This window comes from Sturnus vulgaris, chromosome Z (assembly GCF_052056855.1).
Source record: "Sturnus vulgaris isolate bStuVul1 chromosome Z, bStuVul1.hap1, whole genome shotgun sequence".
NCBI lineage: Eukaryota > Metazoa > Chordata > Aves > Passeriformes > Sturnidae > Sturnus > Sturnus vulgaris.
Window position 1 is genome coordinate 26716064 of NC_142283.1, and position 25977 is coordinate 26742040.

At 40.0% G+C, this 25977-nt stretch overlaps 1 protein-coding gene and 1 long non-coding RNA gene across 2 annotated transcripts in view; one reads left to right on the forward strand and one right to left on the reverse strand.

Annotated features, from left to right (window-relative positions):
* LOC148219754 (uncharacterized) overlaps positions 1 to 23421 on the reverse strand; it is a 37689-nt gene extending 14268 nt beyond the window's left edge. The window contains exon 1 of the long non-coding RNA XR_015799249.1: positions 23122 to 23421. This is a non-coding gene — a long non-coding RNA (uncharacterized LOC148219754). The remainder of the gene's footprint in view (positions 1 to 23121) is intronic.
* A 455-nt stretch (positions 23422 to 23876) lies between these two features.
* RORB (RAR related orphan receptor B) overlaps positions 23877 to 25977 on the forward strand; it is a 134861-nt gene continuing 132760 nt past the window's right edge. Inside the window, exon 1 of the mRNA XM_014886312.2 lies at positions 23877 to 23990. Within this exon, the coding sequence (XP_014741798.1) occupies positions 23984 to 23990 (7 nt within the window). The 5' untranslated portion in view covers positions 23877 to 23983. The remainder of the gene's footprint in view (positions 23991 to 25977) is intronic.

Here is a 25977-nt window from a genome sequence, read left to right on the forward strand (position 1 = left end):
AATCTGCTGAGAAAGTGAGCACTGCTAAGTGAAAACCCAGAGCAGCTTCCTAGCCCACTAGAAAGTAGAATGTTCTTTCCCTGCAGGGCAAAGGACTGCTTCACATCCATAAATGAGCCTTTCATGTTTATGAAGTTGGTGGGTTTTTCTACTAATAAGCAACTTGATGAAGAAAGCAAATAGTTACCTAAATGGGATGTGCAGCATCTCCTTGAAAGTGAAATATGATGGCAAGCAATAATCTCAAATAATAACGGTTGCAAGAAAAAATTAGTCCCATGACTGCCAGTCAAGGATGCTGAAATAAACAATGTAGGATCGTCAAAATATAATAGTTTTGGTATTTCGTTCTTTCCAGATTAATATCTGCACTGAACTTACTCTGAACTTATCATCTGTCAGTAAGGTGACAGCAGCAGCAGCGACTGAGGGAAGCCCAGAGATAACTGTGGGATCACAGGGTACAGATTCCATGCGGATCTGGAAGCCCTGAGGACCCAACCAGGCATGGAGGGGCAATGCCAGGAGCATCTGTGGGAGATCGGAATGGCTCGAGGGAGCGGCGGAGCAGGGCATAGCACCTCAGACAGGGTGTGACACAGCAGATTGCAGAGCTGTTCACAAGGGTGGGGCACAGCCCCCCAGTTTTACCTGAGGAGAATTTAATCTAGGGAGTGAATCATCACCCAGCCAACTAGAAGAGAATTAACTCTGGTTTCCACTCACATATCAACCTGCAGTTGTCCAGGTCCCCAGCTGCAATGACTGCCTAGCTTGTCCATGATTCTTGAGGACAGCAGAGACAACACCTCTCTGTGGTGTGAACGGGTGGATGAGCTACTTACTGACAGTGCTGAAAGAGGAAGTGGAGAGGTCAGGAAGTATCGAGGAGTGTGAGAGGGACAGTTCACTGAACTCTAACAGGTATGCCCCGGTGGAGGATCTCCAGCAACAAGTGGTCAAACTGCAATAGGCAGGCAAAAAACTGAGGGATATCAGGGAAGCTCAGAGGGAGTTGGACAGTTGTTTCAAGCCCTGGTAGTGGGAGAAAACACAGCCCACTGAGGAGAGTCCACACTGGCATTCATGGAAGGGAGCAAAGGCATTAACACAAGGCGTTGGGATGCAGTGAAGGAAAAACTTCAAACAAAAACAAATGAAAGAGAAAAGGAATTAATAAAAAGAAGGAGCTTTCTTCAAAACCATATATTCTCACCCACCTGAACATCACCACCATGAACCACCTTATAGTTCTACAGACTAATGAGGCAATGGTCAACACACTGGAAGATCAGACATAACAGCCAGAGCTAACTGGAGAAGCCTAGTCTTCTCCACAAATCAAGAAATTAACAAACTAGTTCACCCAAGAAAAGGTGGTGAGTGATAGTAGTAGGTCACTCTAAGAGGCAAGGAGGCACATTTGTCAGCCTGACCCATTTTCAAGCCGGGATCAGGGATGTTAGAGAGAAGCTTCCAAGCCTAGCTAAACCCAGTGATTATTATTGACTAGTAGTATTCCATGTGGGCACAGGTGACATAGCCAGCAGCTGGCTGGGAAGCATTAAGATGGACCAGAGAGCCTTGGGTTGGGTGGTAAAGGGTTCTGAAGGTCAACTATTTTTTTCTTCAATAATCCATGTAAAAGGAGAGATTCTTGAAATGGCCAGATGAGTTTGGCAGGTCAATAAATGGTTAGAACAATGGTACAGCACTGGATAGGGGCACAGCAACCGGCACCATTTACCTGGATTTATGCAAAGCATTTGATGCTGTCCCACATGACATTCTCCAAGTTGGAGAGACATGGATTTGATGGATGGATGACTCAGTGGAAAAAGAATAGGCTGGATGGCCACACACAAAGAGTTGTGGTCAATATCTCATTGTACATGTGGGGAACTGCAATGAGTGGGGTCCCTCAGGGATCAGTATTGGCACCAACACTGTTCAACATCTCTGTGACCAACATGGAGAGTGGGATTGAGTGCAGTCTCACCAAATTCACTGACAACACCACGGTGAGTGCTGAAGACATCACACTGGAGGGAGGGATGCCACTTGGAGAGACCATATAATGCTTTGGCTGACATGGCAAACTTCATGAACTTCAATGAAGTGCAGGGTCCTATTTGCCATGGCTTAGCAATGTTATTCTCCAATTTCGTGTTCCCACCGAAGCACTTCAAACCATGAGCCATTCAACAATGCACACCTTGCCCTCCCCCTGCAGAAGGATGGAGAGCAGATTTTGGAGGCACAAAAGGTAAAGATCAGTTTGAGATAAGAACAATTTACTGAAATCAATGAGATGAAAAAATTAACAGTAACAACAACAGAGTTTACAAGGTAGGTGAATGACCAACACACAAGTGGTCACCATGTGGAACCTGGCGTTGTCCTGGCCATTTTCCTCATCACTGGTCTGACTGGAAGGGAGCCCTTCCCCCTCCACCATCTCCTGCACATGAGGTGAGGTAGTATAGAATAACCTCAAGGTCCTGGACATGGCCCTCCTGGCTACAGCAAAAATTAACCCTGTCCTGGATGGCACCAGGACATTACACCTCAGCTGGAAAATTTCCAGAGGCATACAGGTTGGGTGGAGAAGTTATTGAGAGTAGTTCTATGGAGAAGGACTTGGAAGAGATGGTTGATGAAAAACTCAGGATGAGATGGCAGTGTGCTCTTGCAGCCTAGAAAGCCAACCTGGGCTGCCTCAAAAGGAGTGTGGGCAGCAGGTTGAAAGAGATGATTCTGCCCTCTACTCTGCTCTGGTGAGATCCTAATTGGAGTGCTGCATACAGTCCTGGTGTCCTCACTGTAAGGACATGGAACTGTTGGAGCAAGTCCAGAGGAGGGCCATGAGATTAGTAAGACAACTGGAGCATGTGCCCTACAAAAACAGGCTGAGAAAGTTGGGACTTTCAACTCAGCCTGGAGAAGGTTACATGGAGACCTCAGAGCAGCCTTCCCACCTGAAGGGGGGCTAAAGGGAAGCTGGGGAAGGACTTTTCATCAGGAATAGTACTGATAGTAAAAAGAGCAATGGGTACAAACTGTAAGAGAGAAAAATCTAAGCTAGATATTGTGGGAGACTGAAATATTTACAGTGAATGACTCAAACAACCATCTATTTGCAAAATGGCAGGGTGCCTTGCTAAGGCTAGTTTTGCATTTCCCAGCAAAAGGAGAAGAGGAGACGAATGTGTGGATTGGGTGGTGAAACATTTCTGATCTGCACAAGAACAGCCCAGGTGAAAAACCCATCAGCAGAGGATGACAAACCAGCATTTATTTAAAAATGAGCTATTTGTTGAACAAGATGAAGGAAAAGGCTGGTGAGAAACAGATCCTGTGGAGATGGAATAATGCTTTTTATCATGCCAATTTCCTTCCTTACACAATTATCTCAGGCGAAAACCTCTCTCTTGAGGGAGGTATTGGGACAGTCACATGTAGGCTTGAAAGTATTCATCCCCTCTGACATGGCATAAGGGGCTTAACCATGCTGAAGAGTGAAGCAAAGATCATGTCTTAGAAGGGACCATCTAAGACCATCCCTGGCTGACTTCTGGGGCCTTCCACCACAGGACTGGTCATGAGCCAGTGTTAGAACAGACATTGTAAAACTCCCCCCTCAGAGGAGGTGTCTGAGTGTTCTCATCTGAACCTAAACCTAAACCTAAACCTAAACCTAAACCTAAACCTAAACCTAAACCTAAACCTAAACCTAAACCTAAACCTAAACCTAAACCTATATTAACCCATTGAACTCTGTTACAGAGGCTTCCCCCAGCCCCACAGATCAAGACTGTAACTATCACTTTGATCAGCAGACATCTAAATTGCAGCAATCAAGTCATCTTGCTGGATCCAGGGGTGGTGGTATCTTCCCTCTCCACTACAGTGGAGGCAGCCAGAGGGTGGTTGTGCACTAGAACAGGCTCCCCAGGGAAATGGTCACACCTCCAAGCCTGACAGAGTTCAAGAAATATTTGGACAATGCTCTCAGGCACATGGTGTGACTCCAGGGGACGGCTGTGTGCAGGGCCAGGAGCTGGACTCGATGATCCTTGTGGGTCCCTTCCAACTCAGAATATTCTGTGAGATATAGATAGATAGATAGATAGATAGATAGATAGATAGATAGATAGATAGATATGTACATATAAATAATGTTGGTCATTCAGTGTCACTTCACTCAAATCTGCGTTCGGCAACTGATTGACCAGAACCTCTATTCAGGGGTGGACTGTAACAACAATAGGAAGAAATTCTTTATTTTGGGAGTAGTGAGACACTGGAATAGATTGCCCAGGCAAGGTGGGGATACCCCAGCCTTGGCATGCAAGGCCAAGCTGGATAAGGCTTTGGGCAAGCCTGATCTATTGGGAGGTGTCTCTGCTCATAGGGGTGGTTGGGACTAGATAGACTTTAAGGTCCTTTCCAACCCTTAATATTCTATGATTGAATGAATCAAAATAAAGTAATAGATGAAATCAGATATGAATGATGGCATTTTGTGAGATATGTGCTTCATTCAGCCCTCTGCTCCATTCCTTTGCTCACTTTTGCCCTTCAATAAATCTGTGGTTGGCTACAAGGGAATGAAGGTACGGGACAGGACTTGTAAAAAATGATTATCTGAAAAGGCAAACTAATCAGATGTTTTAAAGCTGGCGTCATATATTTCTTCAGTGCACTGTGAACTAATAATGTGACCAATAATGGTGAAAAAACAACTTCAGAGAAAAAAAGACAATGTTTTGCGTGTTACAAGTTTATAGAAGGAGCTTAAAGCAAGCTTTTAAGCAGTTGCTGGAGGAGTAGCAATGACAGTGTCAATACCCACAATCTGGCCATATATACTAATTTTTCTGTGTTGAGCAAGATCTGCAAGAACTGAAATGCTTGAAGATCCCTCATAGTTGCTTTCTTTATGAGTGAAACTGCATCCTCTTCTCTCTCCCCTTGAAAAGAAAATGGCCTGGTAATGATCAGTAAAGACATACAACAAGGGATGGGAAGGGGAAAGGGAATAAATATAAATAAATAAACATTTTTTAAGATAGTGTTTGGGGCTCATATTCCTTTTCAAAAAAGGAATTGGTCCTTTTAGGGAGTAGAATTTAGTCTACAAAATATGATTTTGATGCTGTTTGACTCTTTGGTGTTATCAAAGTCATAGCATATGTTTATGTAACTTCAGTGTACCAGAGGAGGATTTTAAAAAGATAATTATTGGATTGTGTGAATTACTTCAGCCCAAATTACTTTGTTTGCTACAGTAACAAATGAGAAACTTAAAAGACTACCTTTCTTCAATGGTAATTGCACACATTTTAGAATAAGTGACTTTTTTGAGCTTAGCTGGCACTTGGAAGGTGTGTGTCTTCCCAACCACAATCATTTAAAAATCTACTGCTGGTATCAATCTCACTTGACAGATAGTACTTGAAAGTGATGATGAATTAAAGTTGGTAGATGAATGGGCAAAGCAGAGTATGAGGCAAAACTGAGGAAGAGGTCTACAGAGCAAGTAAGTCATAAAGGAGAAAAGACTTTTGACAAAGACGTTGGATTTATCGAAGCCACGCCTTACAAGCTAGATCAACTCACTACAAGAAACAAGGTGGTAAAATACCATTTCTAGGTCTCAGAGAAGTGCTTGCAACTTTTCATTTGTTATGCAAAATTAATGGGAGACAGGGACATGCAGCAAAAAGAGAAAAGAACCTTCAGGCTTACTAAAATTGTGTTCTCTGTTATACAACAGGTGTCTTCAGACAGGAGGAGAAAAGCAAAGCACTACTTGAAAACATTTTCTACTTTCATTTCACAAACAATTGAGAGCTTTTTACCAAATTTGGCACAATAATTAAAGTGTTTAGTCCCTGAAAGTACATGCTGATAACATGATTCCTTAATTAAGGCATTACGAAATCAACTCTCTAATATTACACAATATAATTACTGGAGCATTAACTTAGATGCCTTATTCAAGGCTGTAGAACAGTTTCAATGGATCCATCCTTCATCAAATGGACTAACAGCTGTGAAAAATCCACCACTTGGGCAAAATTGTTTTGTGCTGAATCACTAGGTCACTAATTTTTATTTTTTAAGTTGGAGAAAAGTCACATGCTGCAGTTAGATACTGTGGTGTTGAAAATGGTCCATGCAATATAACAAAAAGAAAGCATTTTTAAAATTCATAATAATAGGAGTATTAGATTGCTTAATCACATCAGCTTTTCATCATCTAAGGAGGCTATATGATATCAGGAGAATAATCAAATAAGCCCGTATTTAGTTCCCTTTCTTGATTACTCTTCTTTACAGCTGAGGTACATATGAACAAACAAATGATCTAAGTGCTTCTGTACTCCAGTTGTGACTTATATAACACAAATAAATAAAAGTTGTCACACAAATTGGAAAACCGAGTTGTTTCTAAATGCCTAGGAATCTTGTCAAAACAGATTTTCAGTGTGATCAAGAAATAAAATTATTGCACTGTAATTCAGGAATGATGAGATAGAAGTTTTTCTCTGGCTCACAGGCCTCCTTGGCTAATCATGTGCCACTAGGATCAGTGTTTTTAAGCACATAAAGACACTTGCTTCTGCTATGAGGAAGACATATATTTAATTCAACTCCTGGTTTGTATTTCTGAACTATAAGCTGTTTTGATTTTTTCTTGCTTATAATTCCTCATATAGTCTTTGTAGATTTCTTAAGTTTTCTTAGTTGTTCGACATCTGTCCCATTCTCATCTGTTCCATTTTCTTAACTATTTCTTTTACATTTACCTCTCAAAAAAGTAAGTCAAAGGATATTTTGATTAGTGGAAAGCCTGAGTTTACTGGTTTTCCTTAATTTTGCAGTGTTGGGTCATGTAAACAGGTCTTACTTCCATTTGTTGTGCCCATAGCACAGCTTTCTTCTCCTCAGCAGTGCTCCCCAGACAGGCATGATGGCACATTGCTTCAATGAGGGAGCAGGATGTGCCCAGAAGCTCACCATGCACCACATCTGCTACAGAAAGTGAAAGGGTCATTATTGCACTGGTTTTTAAAGAGTGAAATACATAAAACAGGGTCCCCTGAATTACTTACTTGTACCAGTAAGCACTATAATTTTAAAATTAATTTAAAGATTTTTGTCTCAATCAGGAATTAAATAAGAAGTCAGCTGCCTGACAAGGCAGACTTCCATACAGCTTGTAATATGACTCTAGATCCTAAAATCAGTGTGGATTAGCATAGGGCTGCTTAACTTAAAAGGGGGATCAATGGAATACCTTTCTTGGAGGTAGCAGATATGAAATGTAGCAAAGAAGATCAAGCCACATCCTAAGGGAGGCATGTTTTGGAGATTTTATTTACTAAACTCCTGCAAGTGTTTACTAAGCCAGGTGATAACTTTGGTTTCAGAAAGATTCATAGCTTCACCATAAAAAATGAATTTTTATGAAGATGGCAAGTGTTAACCCTTGGGAGTGAAGGGCTCAATCCATAAAATTCTGACTTTTCTAACTCTGAGTTTACTCTGTACCTGAAAGAAAGAAAAGATTGGTTCCTTTATAAAATTTATTCTAGGACAACTGAAGAATACAAAAACCCCAAACAATTGGCTAATTCGGGACAAGATAATAAATTTTGGGCCATATTTGTTTGTTTTTTGTCAGAATTAAAGTGCCTTGTTACTCAGTCTCAGTGCAGGCCAAAACTGGAGAAAATATCACTTGATGGCATTGACTATAAATTTCTCTCCCAAGTGAAATTTATCATTTCTTCTGGTAAACTTGTGAATTACTTAAAAAGTCACAGCTGTCCATACTGAAGCCATTTAAGAGAGATGCTTCAAGCTAACCTGAAAGACAGAGGCAAACAAAACTCAAATTTTTGTGGTTTTCAGATCCTTCCTAATTCACTCGATTATGAGATTATGATACCTTCTGGATTTTGCCATCTGTTTTGGCATCAGGAATGATATTGTAAAATGTTTCACATGTGATCCAAATTATACCAATGTCATACAGTTTTAAAGATGCACTCAAAATGAACAATGAACTTTTTAAGATTATTTAAGGTGCTTATCCATTTTTTATATTTGCTTATCCATTTTTGGTATGTCCTTTTTTTTCCTTTTTCTCTTTCTCATTGACACCTCAGCCTAAAGCAAGGATTCTTAAGCTAAATCTGGGACAAAATGTGGACAATAATCTAATCTTTTTGATAGGATAACAATAGCCTGTTCACCAAAAAATAATTCCCCCTAAAGACTACAAACACCAAGGTTGAAATTAGTTCTGGTAACCCATGCCAACAAAGGTACCTTATTGTTTTAAACGGCAAGGAATTTTTGTATTTTTTCTATTGACACCTCCAACTTTATTAACAAGACCAAAATTTTAAATATCTCTTTCATATTGCACTTCAACACATTTTTCCCAGCATTTTTTATACAGATTAGTATATGGGAAGCTAAAAGTTTTCTACGCTACCCTTCTGAAGTCACATATAAATAATCTGACCCATTTCTAATGTGTAGTTGGCAACAGCACTTTGCATAACTTAATTTCTGTCTATTTTTCCATAATGCCATTGTCATAGGCACTATCTGAAAAAAATATGAAATATGATTTAGGGTGTCCTCTTATACTAGACCATATTTTCTCTTTCTTCTTTGATTCAACAGCTAAATGGAAGTAATCTGTTTATTGTTTCCTAGTGATTTTCAATTCTCCCCCCGACCCCCACAAATACAAGTTAAAAAACCCTAGAATGAAACAAAAAGCTAGGAAGTTTTTAATTCAGCTGTTTAATTTTTAGTATGTGGGAGGGAAATCAAGTTGGTGCAGAGCTACATTTTAGCAGTTCTGCCATCCTAAGCAAGAACCTCCAGTTGCTGTTCCACCAGCTTGCTCATGTGCCAGCACAGTGGATCAGGGAACCATAGGGCTGGAAAACAACCATTCAAATCATTACTCCACATAATTCTGTTTTCCTGAGAACTGAGGGGATTCAGAGTTTTCCAACTTTCAGACGGGTGTACTAGCCTATGAAGTTCTACTGTCTGCGTTGATTTTAATCCCAGCAGGGAAATTGAATTCTAAATAAATCACTCCCTTCCCCAGTCTCTTATGGTAAAGAAGCAACAATCAATGAAAAATCATGAGTTGAAACAAAAATTTTCTAAAACCACAATAACAGCAGCATTTTTAATAACAAGAGTATAAAAAAAGAGAAGGTGATTTACCCACAAAAAGTTAAACCCACTGGGAATAAAGGAAAAAAAATACTTCCCAAAGGTGGTGCTCCAGGTATTTGGGAAACAAAGGTAATGTGGTGAGGAGATCTCCCCCAGTTCAACATTCCCCCTCCAGCCCCCAGCCCAGAAACAATGAAAAGCAGGGACAAAAACACCCTGGAAGTTAATTCATCCAAATAGGGATCGTGCAGACACTGGCTGAGCTCAGCTCTCTGCAGCTGCTTGTGCTGCCACCTCCAACTCTGCAACACAATGTTCGTGTGTCTGTGTGTCCGTGTGTCTGTGTGTCTGTCTCTGTGAGTGTGTGTGTGTGAAACACCTCTGCCAGCGTGCTGACCCTGTATTTGTGCACCACAAAGTGGATCTGGAACAACTAAGAGAATCTAAAATTCTATGTGAGCACCCACCCATTATCTGCACTGGCCAAGTTTTCTGGGGCACCTCGTAAAGCAAGAGAGAGAGCAACTCTAAGTTTTCTTACTGGAAAAAAAAAAAGAAATTTCGTATTATTAATACTTCTCTTGTGGATTCAGAACAGTTTATATATACCCAACCTAGAGCCTTGATTATAATAGATTAAGGTTCTGTGAAGTACAATGGGCTGTGAATAGGTAATCTTCACTGCTTTTACATCCTCCCTCTAAAAGTGAGAGAAATCTGTTTCTGGCACCTTGATTTAGGTACGATAAAGCTTTTGAGCTTTTGTCCTTTGTAATATAAGGATTCTTCAAACGTCTGTTGCATTTACCAGCACAGCAAAGGCTGAAACTGAAATTTTTCTGAAAAGATCACATAAATATGATAAATGCTAATAGCCTGTATGGTGTTTTAACAAAAACATACTTCAAATAATTTTTCCAGATCTTTTAATTCGGGCAGTTCAGATGCTAAAAATACCCTTTCAAGAAGATTTATAAAAACTGCCAATTGAATAAAAACCTCTGTATTTATTTGAAATGCAACCTTGAGATCCATTGCCAGTCAGTTTTGGCTATTTTTTTTTTAAGAATGACAAGTCATTCTTAAAATGTGATAAAGGAACGAGACTTTATTTCAAATAAAAATGGGTGAATGAACATATATTACACGCACCGTAAGTCACAAAAACTGTTGTGTTACAGTCAAATTTTGCCATCATGTCCACATGAATGTCAAGCCATTTAATTACATTGACTTTTAGTGCTTTTACAGAAACCAATTTTTTGTTCCATAACAAGACTAATTACTCATTTCTCTTTTGAGGGGCGACCTGTGGGAGAGCACTTAGTTGGAGAAAACAAAACCAAAAAGGATCTGTGTGTACAGTGTGCAGCTCCTGGCTCTCAGACCCACTGCGTGTTGGTTAATGTGCAAGGAGCACGGCAGCCTCCCCTTGCAGCACAACTTCAGGAGGACCATGGTCTGGTGACAGGACAGGGTGACAGTAGAGATGCTTAATGTATAAAAATTTGAAACTGGCTGCTGACAAATAGCAGCTAACCATGTTTGCACTAAGGCCAAGAGGTAGGTGAGACTGGAGGTGGAAAAAACTATCTATTCCTCTAATACAAGGAGAAACATGAAGCAAACATTTAAGCCAAGAGGCTTACAATTTACCCATTATTGGTTGCCACATTTTATAATACAAATTCAATAGTGTCAACTAGTTCCGTAAACCAGCAAAATATTTTTTTTCACTGAATCAAGAATGAAAGGGTTAGGGTTTTTTTGTTTGCTTGTTCTTTTCTCTTTGAAGCACATCATATACTTTCCATTTTGAAACAGAGCTCATATACAAGAAAATACCTCTTATCTTTTTGGGAAATTTAATATTTTCATTAAAATGTTGGTTTGGAAAATATCTTTAGTGTTTTACTGCTAAACCCAGGAAAATGAAGATGATCTTCATTGAACAGTATTTTCCACTGGGGACTCCATCGGCATTCAGTTGTCTCATTTAATTATCACTTTCCTGATTCAACCATTATTCATGAGCTTCCTTGTGTTCTTAAAAAGCTCTGAGCTGTGGTTGCCAATGTTATGGCACATTATGAAGCACAGTTATGCAGCAAGAGGGAGGGGGTGATAATGCATTGGTCTATACTGCTGGCATATTTTCTGTTTGATCTCCTCAGCTGCCAGTGGAATGCAGAGCTCTTTATTCAAAATCTACTGCTGTTTCTTAAGCATTGTCCTGGTCGTATAATCCTTTGCATTGCTTCAGTAAAACAGAGCAATACTGAAACTGTATGAATTGTTTGCATGGAGTTTACACTAGTTTCCATTTGGCTGCATTTCTCTTTTGCAATAGTGGTGAAAGTAAAGCATGGAGAGAAAAGTTCCTAACAGATGCAAGGAAAATACTCCTGGGTAGGTTGGAGATGAATTTTAATTGCCATCAGTTCTACCCATATTGAAGCTGGAGTATACGTCATTTCAGATCTTCATGCCCTATCTGCCTAATTTTAATGTTTAGATTTTTAGCTGAAGTATATGCTTCCAATGTACTAGTTTCGGATTTTTGCCGCAAATACATAGTACAATGTAGTTAGGCTAAAGATAAAGACTGAAAGTCTAAATTAAAAAGAGATGTTTTCCCAAATGTGCCTCAAATCATGCTACAGCTTATTTAAAGGTGGGCAGAGCAACTGAAATTATGTAATTTCTGTTCCAAACCACTGAATTTAGTTTCTAATAGCAATAATCTTGAGGAAATCAGTCATTAATGAAGTTAACAGCCAGTTTGCTAGAGTGTTATCTGTCCTTGGCTTCACCCTAGGCTATTAAGTCAAACCCCATAACATTTTAATAAAGATGAATTTTTGATTTTTTTTTAATTATGCCTAAATAATGAATTGGCACATATCTAAATTTCAGAATACAGTTAAGATGGAATATTTACTTACTGAGAGTACAGAAACACTGCTATCACTTCTTATTTTCAGATATGGAAAGCAAAAACCAGAAAAAATCTCAGCATGTTTCTTAGCAGTCTTGTATCAAGTATACATGAGAGTAAAAGCTGATTCTCCCAAACCCATGCTTCGTGAAAGGAAATACCTACTAACACTTTTCAGCCTGGCTGAAACATTTATTATTCCAAATTCCTCTCTGAAACATGCAGAGCTTTAAATAAAACTATGAGGCAGTTTGAAGCAAGAGGCAGTTCCAATAAATTCAGCACAGTTGCTTCTACTTTAGCGTCAAACAAGTTTCAATTTGGTAGCAAATTGTACTCTAACTGAATATTTACATAGTTCTGAAGTCTCCTCTTAGTCAAATCCTTTCGTAATTTCAGTAGGTACAGTAATATTGTGTGAGTGGGAAGCTGCTTGAATAAACACTAATTTCATGTCCAAAGACTTTAACACCAGTATGAGCTATGAATGAATAAAACAGGCCAGCATCTATTCAGCATTGGATCAGTGCAACCAACAACAGAACTTGGCTCTGCAGGCTTGGCTGGGGCCACACTTGCTATGAGTATTCTGTGAATAGGAAGAGCTGCTGCAACCAAGATGTGCCAACAGAGCCAGAGCTGGGGCTGCTGCACTGCCTTTGCTCCAAAGGCTCCTGGACTCATGGACAAAGCCACCTCACTGAGTGAGGACCTCAGGACTAACTTCCATGCTACAGACATTTCCAGCTCTATAACCTGTTCTATAGAGCAAGATACTCAGCAAGTCACACTAAGAAAGAAAGACAGCAATGAAAAGGTTAAGTTTTAAAGATAAAGCCCCAGTAAGTTCACAAGGCATGAATTTAGTTTGGAGATTAGATTAACTTAGATTTCTAACAAGATAATAGTAAAAAGCTCAGATTTCTAACAAGGTAAGAATCACTGCTATATGCAGATATTTCTCAGCGACATCACAATCTGACTGCAAACAGAGCATATTAACTCAAAATTATATCTCTATAGCATATATAAAGAAAATTACACTTCCTAAAATACACAATTTCACAGTATTTGCTATGTATGTAGAAAACTGTGTTTTTCAGGTCCTATAATACAAGATAGCTGGTGGAAATGTTTAACTAAAACAATATACTTTACAGTGTAAAGAATTGAGAAAGTGGAAGGGGGAGGAGAAGTGGTGTTAATATAATATATCTATAGGCATAGAAAAATTGAAAATTCAGAAAATGCAGTTTTCACAGGAAACAAAATTTTTATGGTCCTCACTGACAGAGAAATTAATTTCAAGCTCATGACGAGTCCATAGTTTTCATCTTCCACATATTTATGCTTATCATATGATAAGTCCTGCTGTGTAAAAGAACATACGTATCATACCACAGGTTTAAGCAGTCTCCTCAGTACATGGGACCACCTAAAAATATAAGGAAAGAGTCATTGAATCAAATTTAAAATTCTACGTTAAATCAGTGGAAGATTCCTCTGTTTGTGGTACCTGTGCCACTAATAGCTGGCTAAGTTAGAGTTCCCTACTCATTGGTGGTTTCACATTCAGTTCTGTTTTAGGTTGTAGTTCAGTCACAGGAAGTCATTCTTCTGGCAGAACTGGAAGGAATTTCCAAGATATAAAGACATTATTGATTACTACTTTAACTGGTACTTTTGGCCTGAGTTTAGCATCAGAAAGAGTCCAGCAACAGCCTTACACTGCACACAAACCAATGTTCACTCTCAAAACACCGTGGCAGGACTTACTATTTCCATCAGAAATAATTTTCTCTGCTATTTCCAGGTAGGATTGGGCTTTGACTAGTTTTGACCAGCTCATTCCTTCTCAGCCAGGCTGGAGGTCATAAGATGTAGGACAGCTAGAGCTGAACATCATATTATCTGCTGCCAGCACTCAGGTACTCCTCTTATGGTTTACATAAATTATGTAGGAGCTGAAGGGAAATTAAACTGATCCTTGTGCAGGGTAAGTTTATAAGTCAGGCATCAACTAACAGAGATACAGTTTCATAGGCAAGACAAAAGCATGAATGAATAGCCTAAAATGCTGCAGAATGACCTAACAGATTGAGAAGAGATTTAGTGGAGCAAGGGGGTAATGACCATGGACAACACAGTATTTATCAATGTTGACTTCTGATCTTGCTTTAAAACAAAATAGTTAAAGATTGAAACTGAAATCTGGCCCTTGGCTTTCTCTGTACCAGTATATTTGGGAATGAAAGGTTTGATCCGGCATAGAAATGTGACATACAATCTGGCTGGCCAGGGGGATGTGCACAGAGGAAAGGAGTGATTTGATTTGCTTCTTTATTTGGTGTTTGGTTCTCTGTATTTGGAAAAGTGGCTGCTTCTTTAAAGAAGATGTCTATTTCAATAGCAAAGTTCGTAACACCGAAGACACAATGAAATGGAATTTTGTTTTGTATTTTTGTTTGGTTGGTTTTGGTGTGGATTTTTTTTATTTGTTTCTTTGCTCGTTTGTTTTGAATGATGGAAAAAAACCCCATAAACCTACTATGACTTTGAGAGCTCGCTATGAACAACCTGACATGACTGTCATTTGAATAACATTTCCACGGTTGTCATTTGAATATTGTCTTTGTCATTTTTTGGACACTTTCTGTAATTCTGAAGAGGTTTAGAAGTGCTTGACACCATTTTCCTTTATTTCTTGTTAGTGGACTCTCTTATTTTAGTATCTTCCCAATCTAAAAGAAACATTGAATGTGACAGTCTAAAAATGTCTGTAATGTATAACAATTACATAACTGATGCTGACAATACACTACTAAAGCTTTCTTAACATAACACCTTTTCTCCTAAAGCTTTTAAAATTATTTTGACATATACAAAGTCATACATGCATAGTACTTGTGCAGTCTATTGAGCCTTTAGAAGTATAGGAATTATCATACTTTATCAAACAACGACCTAAGACAATACTTATTCGTCAAAAATGGCAAGCACTGTACTTTTTATTTGCAAATAAAGAAAAATTTCAACAGCTTACAGACTTCTTCAAGGGCTGAAAGAAAAAGTTTTAACATCTTTTCCCAAATGTAGTACTTATCAGCCTTCAAAAAATCCCCGCTTCTGCGGATTCCAAACATTTTTAGTCTGGTCAGACTACTGTCATTACACAGAATAGAAAGAACTTCTGTAATATGTGCAAGTTCTTCTAAAACTCAAAAGATTTACAAGAAGAATTATGTAGCTTCCCACCCCCTCAGTATTCCTTCTCTCTAGTCTTATCACAGTAATGTGTGCAGTGTCCTGGACAGAGTTACAAAAAACATGTTACACAAACCATGATGTAATGCAGTACCAAGTGAGGCACCAAGGTATCATACAGTGCTTTTAAGGATATTTCTTAATTTCATTTGTTTTTAATTTCTGTTCTCGTGTCTGTTAGTACTTATCTTCCTCATTATTATCTATTGTTGTTCTTGTAAATGAGTGATTTTAATAAAAATGCTGAAATATCATGCATAACAGACAGCAGCATGATTCTCTATCTCACATAAGGTAAATTGCTTACTTTCTTTAGCTAAAATATCTGCATTTACGAATCGGTAGACATTTGGAAAGATAACAGGAGAATAAACATTACATTCATTTCAAATTGTTGTGGTTAACAAGGCAATTATTTTTGTACTTTCCTGTTTCCCTATGTAATTCTAATCTTTGCTTATAATCCCTAATTTGTGAATATAGGGGTTTTAACCTATCCTTTATTTCTTATTTTTACTGATTTGAAAATTGTGCTGTACCTGCTGTTGTTACATGAACATTTTCCAAGTGTTTTTACATCCTGTCTGTTAATTGAACTTACTATCATGCTTTCATACTCCTTAATCACCCAATACCTCTTTGTAGTCGTTCCTTGCCCACCTGCCAAGAAAGTTAATGTGTTCTGACACGTCAGCTATCTCCCTGCAATGCAGTGGCAACCAACCAGGGGCCTGGGGGACCCAGGATCTTGTTGTTGTCACGAGCATTAACGGCATAGAGAGAGACATTTGATGGTTTTTCACTGTGTCCTATTAGCAGCAGCAGCCTTGAAGTTTTTTATTTCATCTGAGAATCTTGCAATAACTGCAGGTGTTTGGAGATTTACTCTTCATTTGCACACATGTCCCACTATAAGTAGTGTTCCTTCAGAAATGCCTCATTTTTTTCATGTCATGTGAATGTTTTCTTTTTTGACAAAGAGAGTGTGCACCTCAAGACCAGACATATTTTACACAGGCAAGTTCTGAGTAAGGGGGAAGTGGTATAATGAATAGGCAAAAGTTATTAGAATAAACTGTGCATTTATAGTTTTGTAAGGTATAATATACCTTATTACATGTTTAATGTGTATTATATATATTCTTGTCCAGTGTAGTTCTAGTCCAGTTAAGTGCTTTCTGCCAGGTGCCTCTGCTCTATTGGATACATTTTGCATGGCAGGTATTATGCAAAATATTGCATAGCAGCCACCTCACAATAGCACGAAGTGCAGAATAGGCTGCTAAACATGCCCATGCAGCAGAATAAACTTCTTGCACAGAGTAAGCTTTCTGCTATCACAGCTTGACTGCTGCCAGTACCCAAAATACTTCATTTAAAACTGGCTTGTGTCTTTATGCTACGCTGCGTCCTAGTGAGCTTTTTACATTTTCCTGTTCCTGGGATTTAAACTAAAGATACCAGTGAGAACATTTACAGTTTGTCAGATGCAAGTGGCCATCCTGGAGAACTGAGATTTAAAGGAATATTAGCTCCTCGGTCTTGCTTATTTGTGTCCAACCTGTGCATTTATCAACCCATGAGTCAGCTATGGCTGGAGTTACCAACACCTTTAATAGTTGAAATATTGTTAATAGTTGAATTATTTAAGTATTTTCTAGTTTTATGCTGTACTGACACGCAGTAAAAATAGCATGGGGTGGTGTATGTGCCAAGAACTCAACTTATACCAGCAAATTTATACCAGCATTTATTAGTTTCAAATATATCATATGAGAGCTCATCTGTCGGCATCCGTTCACAAGTACAAAGGGTTCAGAGTTTTTGTATCAATGTATCTACAAGTTTTCTCTTGGTCTCAGTCATAGCCATATCTTATCACAGTAGGCATCATAAAAATAATTTTGGAAATAAGACACAAAATGTTGATCAGCTAATTTATGTCTCTCATACAAATATTTATATATTCAATATCTCTTACCATAAATGTATAAAACAAAACAAACATTCAAAACAATGCCACTTTCTGTATTAGCTCAGCCAACACAATAAGATTTTCTTAATATCAGAATTGTGGCTAAATAAGCATTCCGACACAGATTCTAATTCAAAAAAGTACATAACCACATGTTTAATCCTAAGCATTTGCATTACTACTTTCTCAGATCAAGACTAGCGAAATCTGCCTGCTTTATATAAGGGATAGAGCTGGGGCCATTTTTTCCCTCTTGGGATTGGCCTATGAACTGGATGGCAAAATTAACTGTATAAATTAAAGTCGTGCTAATGGCTTTATAAGAGAAAGAGATGTTCTAAATGAAAGGGAAGCATTAACAGTAATTTCTGCTTTTGGAGATTGTTTTGTTATCTGAGGTAACTATCTTATTTGCTTTGCACTGGCCTGTAAATGCATCATGAGAAAAATAGGGGTAAGCAATCTGTAAGCTCTTTTATTCTCTTCGAACTATACCTTAGCATTAAAAAAAAATCTGCCCTTTAGTATGTGTATTTTCAAAAACTTGATTCTATTCTCATCTATTTCAAAAACTAGGCCAGCAATAGGCACTTTGAATATTCCTGGCCTGATTGTTTGTGTTTAAGCATGTTTTTTCCCAACTATCTGAAAATAAATGTATTTTGAGATATCAATTTTAAAGCTAGCTATGCTGAAAGCAATTTTATTTTTTTGCAATAAAAAATAGGAGTTAACTAATGTATACAATTTTCAAAGTAATTGGAGTATCTATGATGCAAATAGGTAGAAGTTATTCTCTATGGTTTTTATATTGACTTGGTGTAGTTATTCTTTACAAACAAAGCAGGGGGGGAAAAGGAACTCAGGAGTACTGTCATGGAGTAAGTGCATATTCTGTGATGGAAAAGATCCTTTCTTTATCAAGAGAAAGGAAGGATTCCAGGAAAGAAGGAAGGATTCCAGGAAGGAAGGAAGGAAGTTATGGATTACTCAGTCAATAGGCATCATAGTTCCTATGAAGTCCAAAATGTTAGATCCTCTAAATTTTTCTGTTTCATTTTCCTGTTATCCATTATATCCAAGGATCCAGTTTCAGTGATACTCTGTTTTGAAACAAATACACAGTCTTTCTGTTTGTCTTTATTTTACCTCTTTTAGAAGAGAATTACTAACATGCATATGCTTTTACATGCTACTCATATCAAAGGATCAATTTTTTAAAAATGTGTAAACAGCTGTGATATACTAAATACTATGATTTTCTAAACAGATATTAGCTCAGAAATAATAGTGATCTGTTTTGCATACAATGACAAAGAATTTAGAATAAAGGTATGGAACTTCTTTGATTTTAAAATGTAAAATTAATTAATTTCCTGATGAATAAAATAACTGTATTTTGGGTCTTCATTTTTCCAGTGAAACAGTATTAAAAATCTGAAAAATCAGACTGTTTCCATGAGACCAAATGAATAGTTAGCTGGAGGGTCAGTATCCATTTAAAGTGAAAAGGTTTTGCATGTAATACATCCTCACATTTAAACTTTAAACTGTTTCATGAGAGCAATACATATTTGAAGATACTCAGTCTCATTCCCAGGCTACAGTGTGTAATGCCTCAGAGGCTGCCAGGTGGATTTGAAGCACTGATCTGAAGGCAGGTCTTCTGCCTCACGCTTCTTTCCTACAACACTTTATTTTGCCCACATATTCCTTCCAACTCTTTTCTATCTCCTTCATTGAAGCCCATTCTTGATCTTGGATTGCCTCAAAACAACTTAGGAACCCTTGGACCTTCCAAGGATGGAGAACGTGGACACAGATCCTGGAAGGTCACTGCCTCTTTTTGCTGCAGGAAGAAAGTTTTTCACTGCCGCCTCCTCTCCCATCAATATTTGAATATGCTGTAGTTTCTCCAGAGCAAACTCCAGGTTATTTGGGCATAGGTATTACTGTCAAATTTAGCTCCTTCCTTGGCTAGGTTCCAGAATCCAAAATATAATTTCAAAGTTTTGGTGTTCGAGGTTTAATGCAGCAATTATATCCTTAATAGACAATTTTTTCAGGTGCTGAACATTTTGTCAGGGGATAACATGGTGATGGTATCTAGTATCTCAGCTAGTATCCACTCCTGTTTCAAGATATGTTTAATTTGGACATTTTATAACATGATCCAGTGATTGATACTGCATGTAAAGGTGGGGAAGTCACAATAAAATTTCTGCCATTAAGGCGAGGAAGAACATACAGAATGAAATAGATGTCATGAAGTATTTACAGGAGTTGAGACTCCTTATTTGTGGCTAGGGATTGCTTTTCATTTGACAAGACAGAGGAAAAAGTCAAGCATGGTTTTTCATCTTATTTTTCCAAGTTTCTGGATATCCATGTCAGAATACATTACATTGTTAGCTTCTAAAACTAAATTGGCATAATTAAAGATTTTTTGACTGCTAAATGATGTTTCTTATTGTGTCAGGATTTTCTAGGGCTGCTTTTAAAATAATTTTACTAGTTTGGAAGAAAATGCAGGCTTCTGAATTAAATAATATTCTGTGGAAACAGTTTGAAATTGCATAATGGTTGCAGGTCTTTATAGGAGACCAAGATAATATAGTGCATGTGCATGTTTTCAGATTGCAGGTGGCATAATGAGATAGGAAGAATTTCAGAAAGTTAATCTAAAGTGAAGAAAGCATGCGAGAAGCTCATATTCCTGAATCTGTCAATAACTGTGCAAAAGTCATAAAATGAAAAATTAGAAAATCTTTCTTATTACTTACATGAAGTTAGGAATGTCTGGAAATGAAGCTGGGGACACATGAGATGAAGAAAATTGTGACCAATGCTACTCCTATTGAATCTAAGAAATAAATTTTGACTATGAAGTGGCTTCATTCATGCCACAGAAATTAGCCATTGATATCCAGGGGAATGAAATGGGACCTGACTGATACAGTTTGTTTTGTCTATTCATTCAGTACTTTTTAATGAAGCAACTAAATTAGGCATAACTTGCTAATAAACATATTGCAAATTATTAAAATTATAAATGTGGCCTTAAATACTGTCTTACTAGATTGTGATCCAAAGAGCCTTGGAAAGGTGCTAATGCAAGTGAATATTCTGAAAAGCAATTCCTCACTGTTATTTTGCAGTGAAAATATAATACCAGTAATATAGTTCTTTTGCTATAAAATATTTATCTTTTGAAGCACAACAAATTATTTGTTGTATTTTAACACTATTCGTCTGATGTTTTCTCAACTTCTTCTCTGAAGCACTCACCTAAAATGAGAAAAATCTGAAAAGGCCTTCTTTGAAACTAAGGATAACTAACATCTTTCAATAATAGTACTAAATAGGCTAAATTGTACTACTTATTTTATATAACTATTGAAGATATTTGTTCAGTTTTAAAATATTCTATAAATTTCTGTATGACTTCAGATCATGTGGCTTTCTTATATGTTGTTTACCTGCTTCAACAAATAAGTTTCAAGCAGCTCTGTATTTTTTAAATAAAGTATTTTTAATTTTTCTGGCTCTAACTGAAGTTCACATATGTTTATAACATGTCTAATTCTTTCACCACCATTACTCGTACCTATCACACAGTATTTAATCTTAAATATTAGAAAAAAAAAGTCAAATGTAACAACTTGCTCTTGCTAGTGAAGAACCTCAGACCTCAATTGTCATTGTACATACACTATATTTGAACAAGAAATATGAATAAACTAATAGTCTGCCAGGGCTTCTGAAAATGGATAAATAAAAATTGCCTCTCCATATGGTAGTGAGAAATGTAAATTAATTCCAGGGGCCAAATTATGTGGGTTTTGTAGGGAAGAATAGAATAGAATAGAATAGAATAGAATAGAATAGAATAGAATAGAATAGAATAGAATAGAATAGAATAGAATAGAATAGAATAGAATAGAAATAAAGGAAGAAAAAGAAACAAAGGCGAGAAAAAAGAAAAAAGCTTTTTATCAAAATCAAGCTAAGAAAGAATAATGAGATTTTTTTTCTCCATTGTCAAAAGCATCATACAAATCCCACATAAAGATGACCCAGAACCCATTTTAATAGTGTAAGGTATTTTGAATGAACAGCATAGCAAGTAGATAGCTTGTTGTTTACCTAATAAAGTTTTGATTTGTGTTAAAATGCAGTTTGAAAACAATCAAATCTAAAAATCATTTTGGCATAACCAAGAACAAGATGTCTTGACAATATGAAAAAAGAATGCCTACCTCCTCTTGAAATTCACCTGTCTTTTGCTCCTGCTGCTAGATGAATTTCCAGTAGGGGAAAAAAAAATGTTCTGATTCCAACACAACGAGTAGGTGGGACCTCTGCTCTCTCTCCTAGTTGCTTTTGTAAGAGCCATAAACAGTATTCACTAAATTCTATATTAGATACCAGGTAAATTACAATTATGATGAGACAAGACTTCCTAACATGCTTTGCAAAGTGATGTGTAAGAGCTGTTTTATTGCAATTACCTCAGAAACTTTTGAACATGAGGAACAGATTGAAGAGATGGTTTGTGGGAAAATCCATAGAAGAGAATCCTGGAGGCAAGCCTAACTGCCACCAACCACATCTGCTAAAATCCCAATTAAAAAGAAAACATGCCACTGTAAATTCCATGTCTTATGAAGTGAAAAGACGGAGAGCACATAACTGTTACTGAAAGGTGTGCTGATATAAGTAGACTAAAAGCCTAACTACTAACAATTAAATTGGTAAAAGTTTCTGGATGAGATCCCACGTGAATATTAACAACTGTGCATGCAGTATATAAATTGCATAAATACAATGTGATTCCTATCTAGTATCTCAGGAAATAAGAATTTTTAATTTCTTTTTAACTGACCTTATCTTCACTACAGTGAATGCAGTAAAAATTCACCATGGTCAAGTAAATCTAGACTTTTTCAATACTGGCAAAGTTGATTCTTCCACGTCTTTGTCAGTTGCAATTCGAACAGGTGTTTTTAAAGAGGCTAACCACAAGAACTGCTTCATCTAAGCCCTGTAACCTTGTTTCTCAAGAATAAAGCTTTTGGACTAACACTTTGTATCTTTCGTATAATAAATCGTAAAACAGCAAAATAGATCATACCTATGATTTCTTGTAAAACATACCTAATAGAACTTAATCTGATAATTCATGTAGTATCAAATACATCCATTTTGGTTCGTCAGCATTTAATTTAACAATATCAAATATACATTCCATTTTGATTTATGAGGTGGGTATAGTAAATTTGAATGGATACATTTTAGTTAAATCAGAGGCTTTTTTTTTCCATTTAGGTTTGGAGCTCGGAACTGCGAACCTTGATAACAGGGTCTTGTTTCTAAGATGTCTTACTGAGATCCGGTGGTGTTCCATGATTTATCATAGAGGAAAAAACTAAAATAAAATAGTAATTGAAACGATCTCGTAGTCTTTTTGTCTGTTTGGGTGGTTTTTGTTGCCTTTTTTGTTTATTTTGTTTGTTTAGGGGTTGTTTGTTTGGGTTTTTGTTTTTTTTTTCCGGGGACATACATCAGTTTGTCCACCAGTTAATCAGAGGGAGAGTTGCGAGTCGTGAAAAATCCTGCTGGCCGCAGAACACACCGGTTTCTGCAGAACCTTCTGCTAGTCTTACACCGGAAAACAAATTGCTTTCGACGTCCAGACTCACTCTCTAATGAGAAAATGACTCACCACCAAACTTTCCCATTCCCGTCGGAAAATGCAGTTTCCCGATGGTGGTCACACCGTGGTGACCGAGCGCTTCTCCCCGGAGACACCGCCTCCTCACTAACGACGCCACCCGGGGCGATTCCCGGCGCCCGCTGCCTTTCTCCCCAGCCTCGGCGCGCAGTCCCATCCCCGCACCACCCTGGCCAGCCTCGCCTGCCGGGCAGGACCCTCGGTGTTGCCAGCCGAGCACAAGTTGCGGCGCGGAGCCCGCGGAGCCCACACGCCGGGCCGGGCCGGGCCGGGCCGGGGCGGCACACGGGGCCCTCCGCGGCGGCGGAGCCGGGAGGGCGGCGGCGATTGGCGGCGGCGCTGACAGCGGGCGGGGCGGCGGCGCCGGCACCGCCCAACCCCGCTATAAGCCGCTTTGCCGCTTTCTCACTGGGTCTCATTTTCGCTCCGTGCGTTGCTGTGGCTGCGCAGTGGAAATCCGCACCGGGGAGCTGCTGAGGGGCGCCGTTGTCATGTGAAAGCGCACATGCTCTGCCATCCACGCGGCACCCCCCTCTCTTCTGCCTCCGCGTGTTTTTCCCGTTTTTTCCTAACGTAACTCCTTTCCTCCTCCTCCCTGCTCAGCCCCTCGCCGCCGCCCGGCCGCTCAGGCGCCCCCCGCAGAGGCTCCGCCGCGGGGCGGCCGCCCCAAGCAGCGCGCCCGGCGGCGGGGAGCCCGCGGAGCCGCGCCCCGCGGAGCCGCCGCGGAGGAATGGTTTTCCCGGTGGAGCGGAGCTGCGGCGGCTGCCACCTTCGCGGGTGTTGAGACGGGATTTGTGCGGTGCGGTTCCTGGGCTCCTAGCTTCATGACTGCGCGGAGCGGGGAACCAACACCATGCGAGGTAAGCGGGCCGGAGGGCGGCTCTCTTTTGGGAAAGCTGTTGGGGAAACGGGCTGGAGAAGAGGTTTCGTACTAGGGGCGAGGGTCCGGGGGAGAAAGTTGATGGGTCGTTCCAGCCAGCCGGCGTGACTACTGATAATACGTGACGGCGTGATTCCTGTACCCGCGGGGGCCGCCACCCAGACCGAGGAGCCTTCCGCGGCAGATGGTGGGCGCACACCCCTCGTACCTGTCCTGGGAAGCCCAGCCAGCCCTGGCCCGTGGCGCGCAGGCAGAAGGGAGGCTGCGGTGCTTGGCAGGCAGTGTCTGTGCCGTGGAGTCCCCACCTGCGGGGCGCGGCAGGTGTCCGTGCGGAGGAACCCGCTGCCGCTTGGTCCCGGGCCGCTGCCGGCACGGAGAGGGGCTCTGCTTTCCTCCCCAAAAGTTATTTGGACTTTGTTCCCCAGCCGGCACGTCGTCCGGATGCCCTCATTCCCCATGGGTTGCTAATCGGGCGGGAAGGGTTGCGCTGCCCGGGAACCCCTTCCCCGTGCCCGCTGGTCTCCTCGGTGCCCCGAGCCTGCGCTTCCTGCTCAGCCCTGCCGTGGAGGGCGGTGCGAGACTCCTCCAGGGCTGGCGGCCGCACCCGGTGGGGGTCCCGCCGGAAAATAGAGCGTCGTCACCCACTGGACACCCTCGGGCACGGATTGTCCCGTGGGGCTGGAGAGAGGCTCTGTGCTGGCACCCAAGTGGGTGTGGAGGGCTGCGAGGGACTTGGGAATGCGTTGTTTCCGTGTCTCCCTGGGCCGGGCGGTCAACAACACCGGGGCAAGAGCAACCCCTGCCAGCCTCGAACGTCCGCTGGGGTTACACAGCTCCTCTGCCCCCCATCTTCCACGTTGCCCTTTATCACCCAGTTTGTCAGGGCGGTTGCTTGCCTCACCCTTGGCATGGTAAAAGGGACAAAAAAGTAGCCTCTACCAGGGTTTTGGAACGGAGGAGAAGGGCTTATGAGGAGTGGGACGCGCTCGGGGTTGACAGCGACCCTGCATGCAAATTTCTTGATCTTCCATTTAAGGACACTAGAAAGAACTTCTAGCTAGAATTTCAGCTTGTTCGCTGTCAGCTCCTGTAACAGCATGTGTTAACAGCACTAGCAAATCACACGTGTATAATTCGCTTTAAAGGAATTGTAACTGGCATTTGCACAGGTCAACTTAAAAAGACCTTTTTCCCCTGCGTTCTTTTTGTTAGGATGTTGGTTGTGGGGCATCTGGCAAGAACTTGCTAAACGGTGTTTGTTTTTCTTAAGAGCAACAGGAAACAGAAGGAAAACACTCAGTTCTATAAAGTCGCCCGTGTTGCAGCTTTGCAGTTTGGGTTGGAGGCTTTCTGTTTGTTAGAATATAGGGTTTTGTGGGTTTTGGTTTTGTTTGTGTTTTATGTTATGGTTTTTTATTTATTTCTTTTTCTGTGCACCAGAGCGCCACCAATTTGAGTAAAGCTGGTCATTGTCTCAGGGTTTTTTTTCAAAACAAGCCCATCCAGGCTGGTCAGGAACCCCAACTCCCCTTTTTGTGGGCAGCTCATCCACGCTAGCCTTGGCTCCCGCGCCTCTCCTCCACGGCCCTGGGGTGGCCTGTACAAGGGTGGAGAGAAATGTCCTCCCTCTCCTCAGACCTTTCCTTCTAAGCAAGGCCCGGGGTGGTCTGGCTGCACTGGGCCTGGAGAGGGAGGCAGATCTTGCCGCACTTCTGGCAGCATCTCTTGAGGGATCTGCCCCAGCTCCGTAGCAATCTCTCCCACTCCTTTAGCTGTGCTGCCAGCTACTGTGAAGAGGTGCAGCTCTGCCCCTAGAATGCAAATTAGTATTTGCATTGTATTTATGCTTACTCGAAAGGAAATTTACAGGTGGGGAAAAAAGGGCTGGGATGGATGGAGGAGAAAAACAAACAGGCACCTTTCATCCTTGTTTGAAACTCATGTGCAAGGGTAAAGTGAAGTTTTTA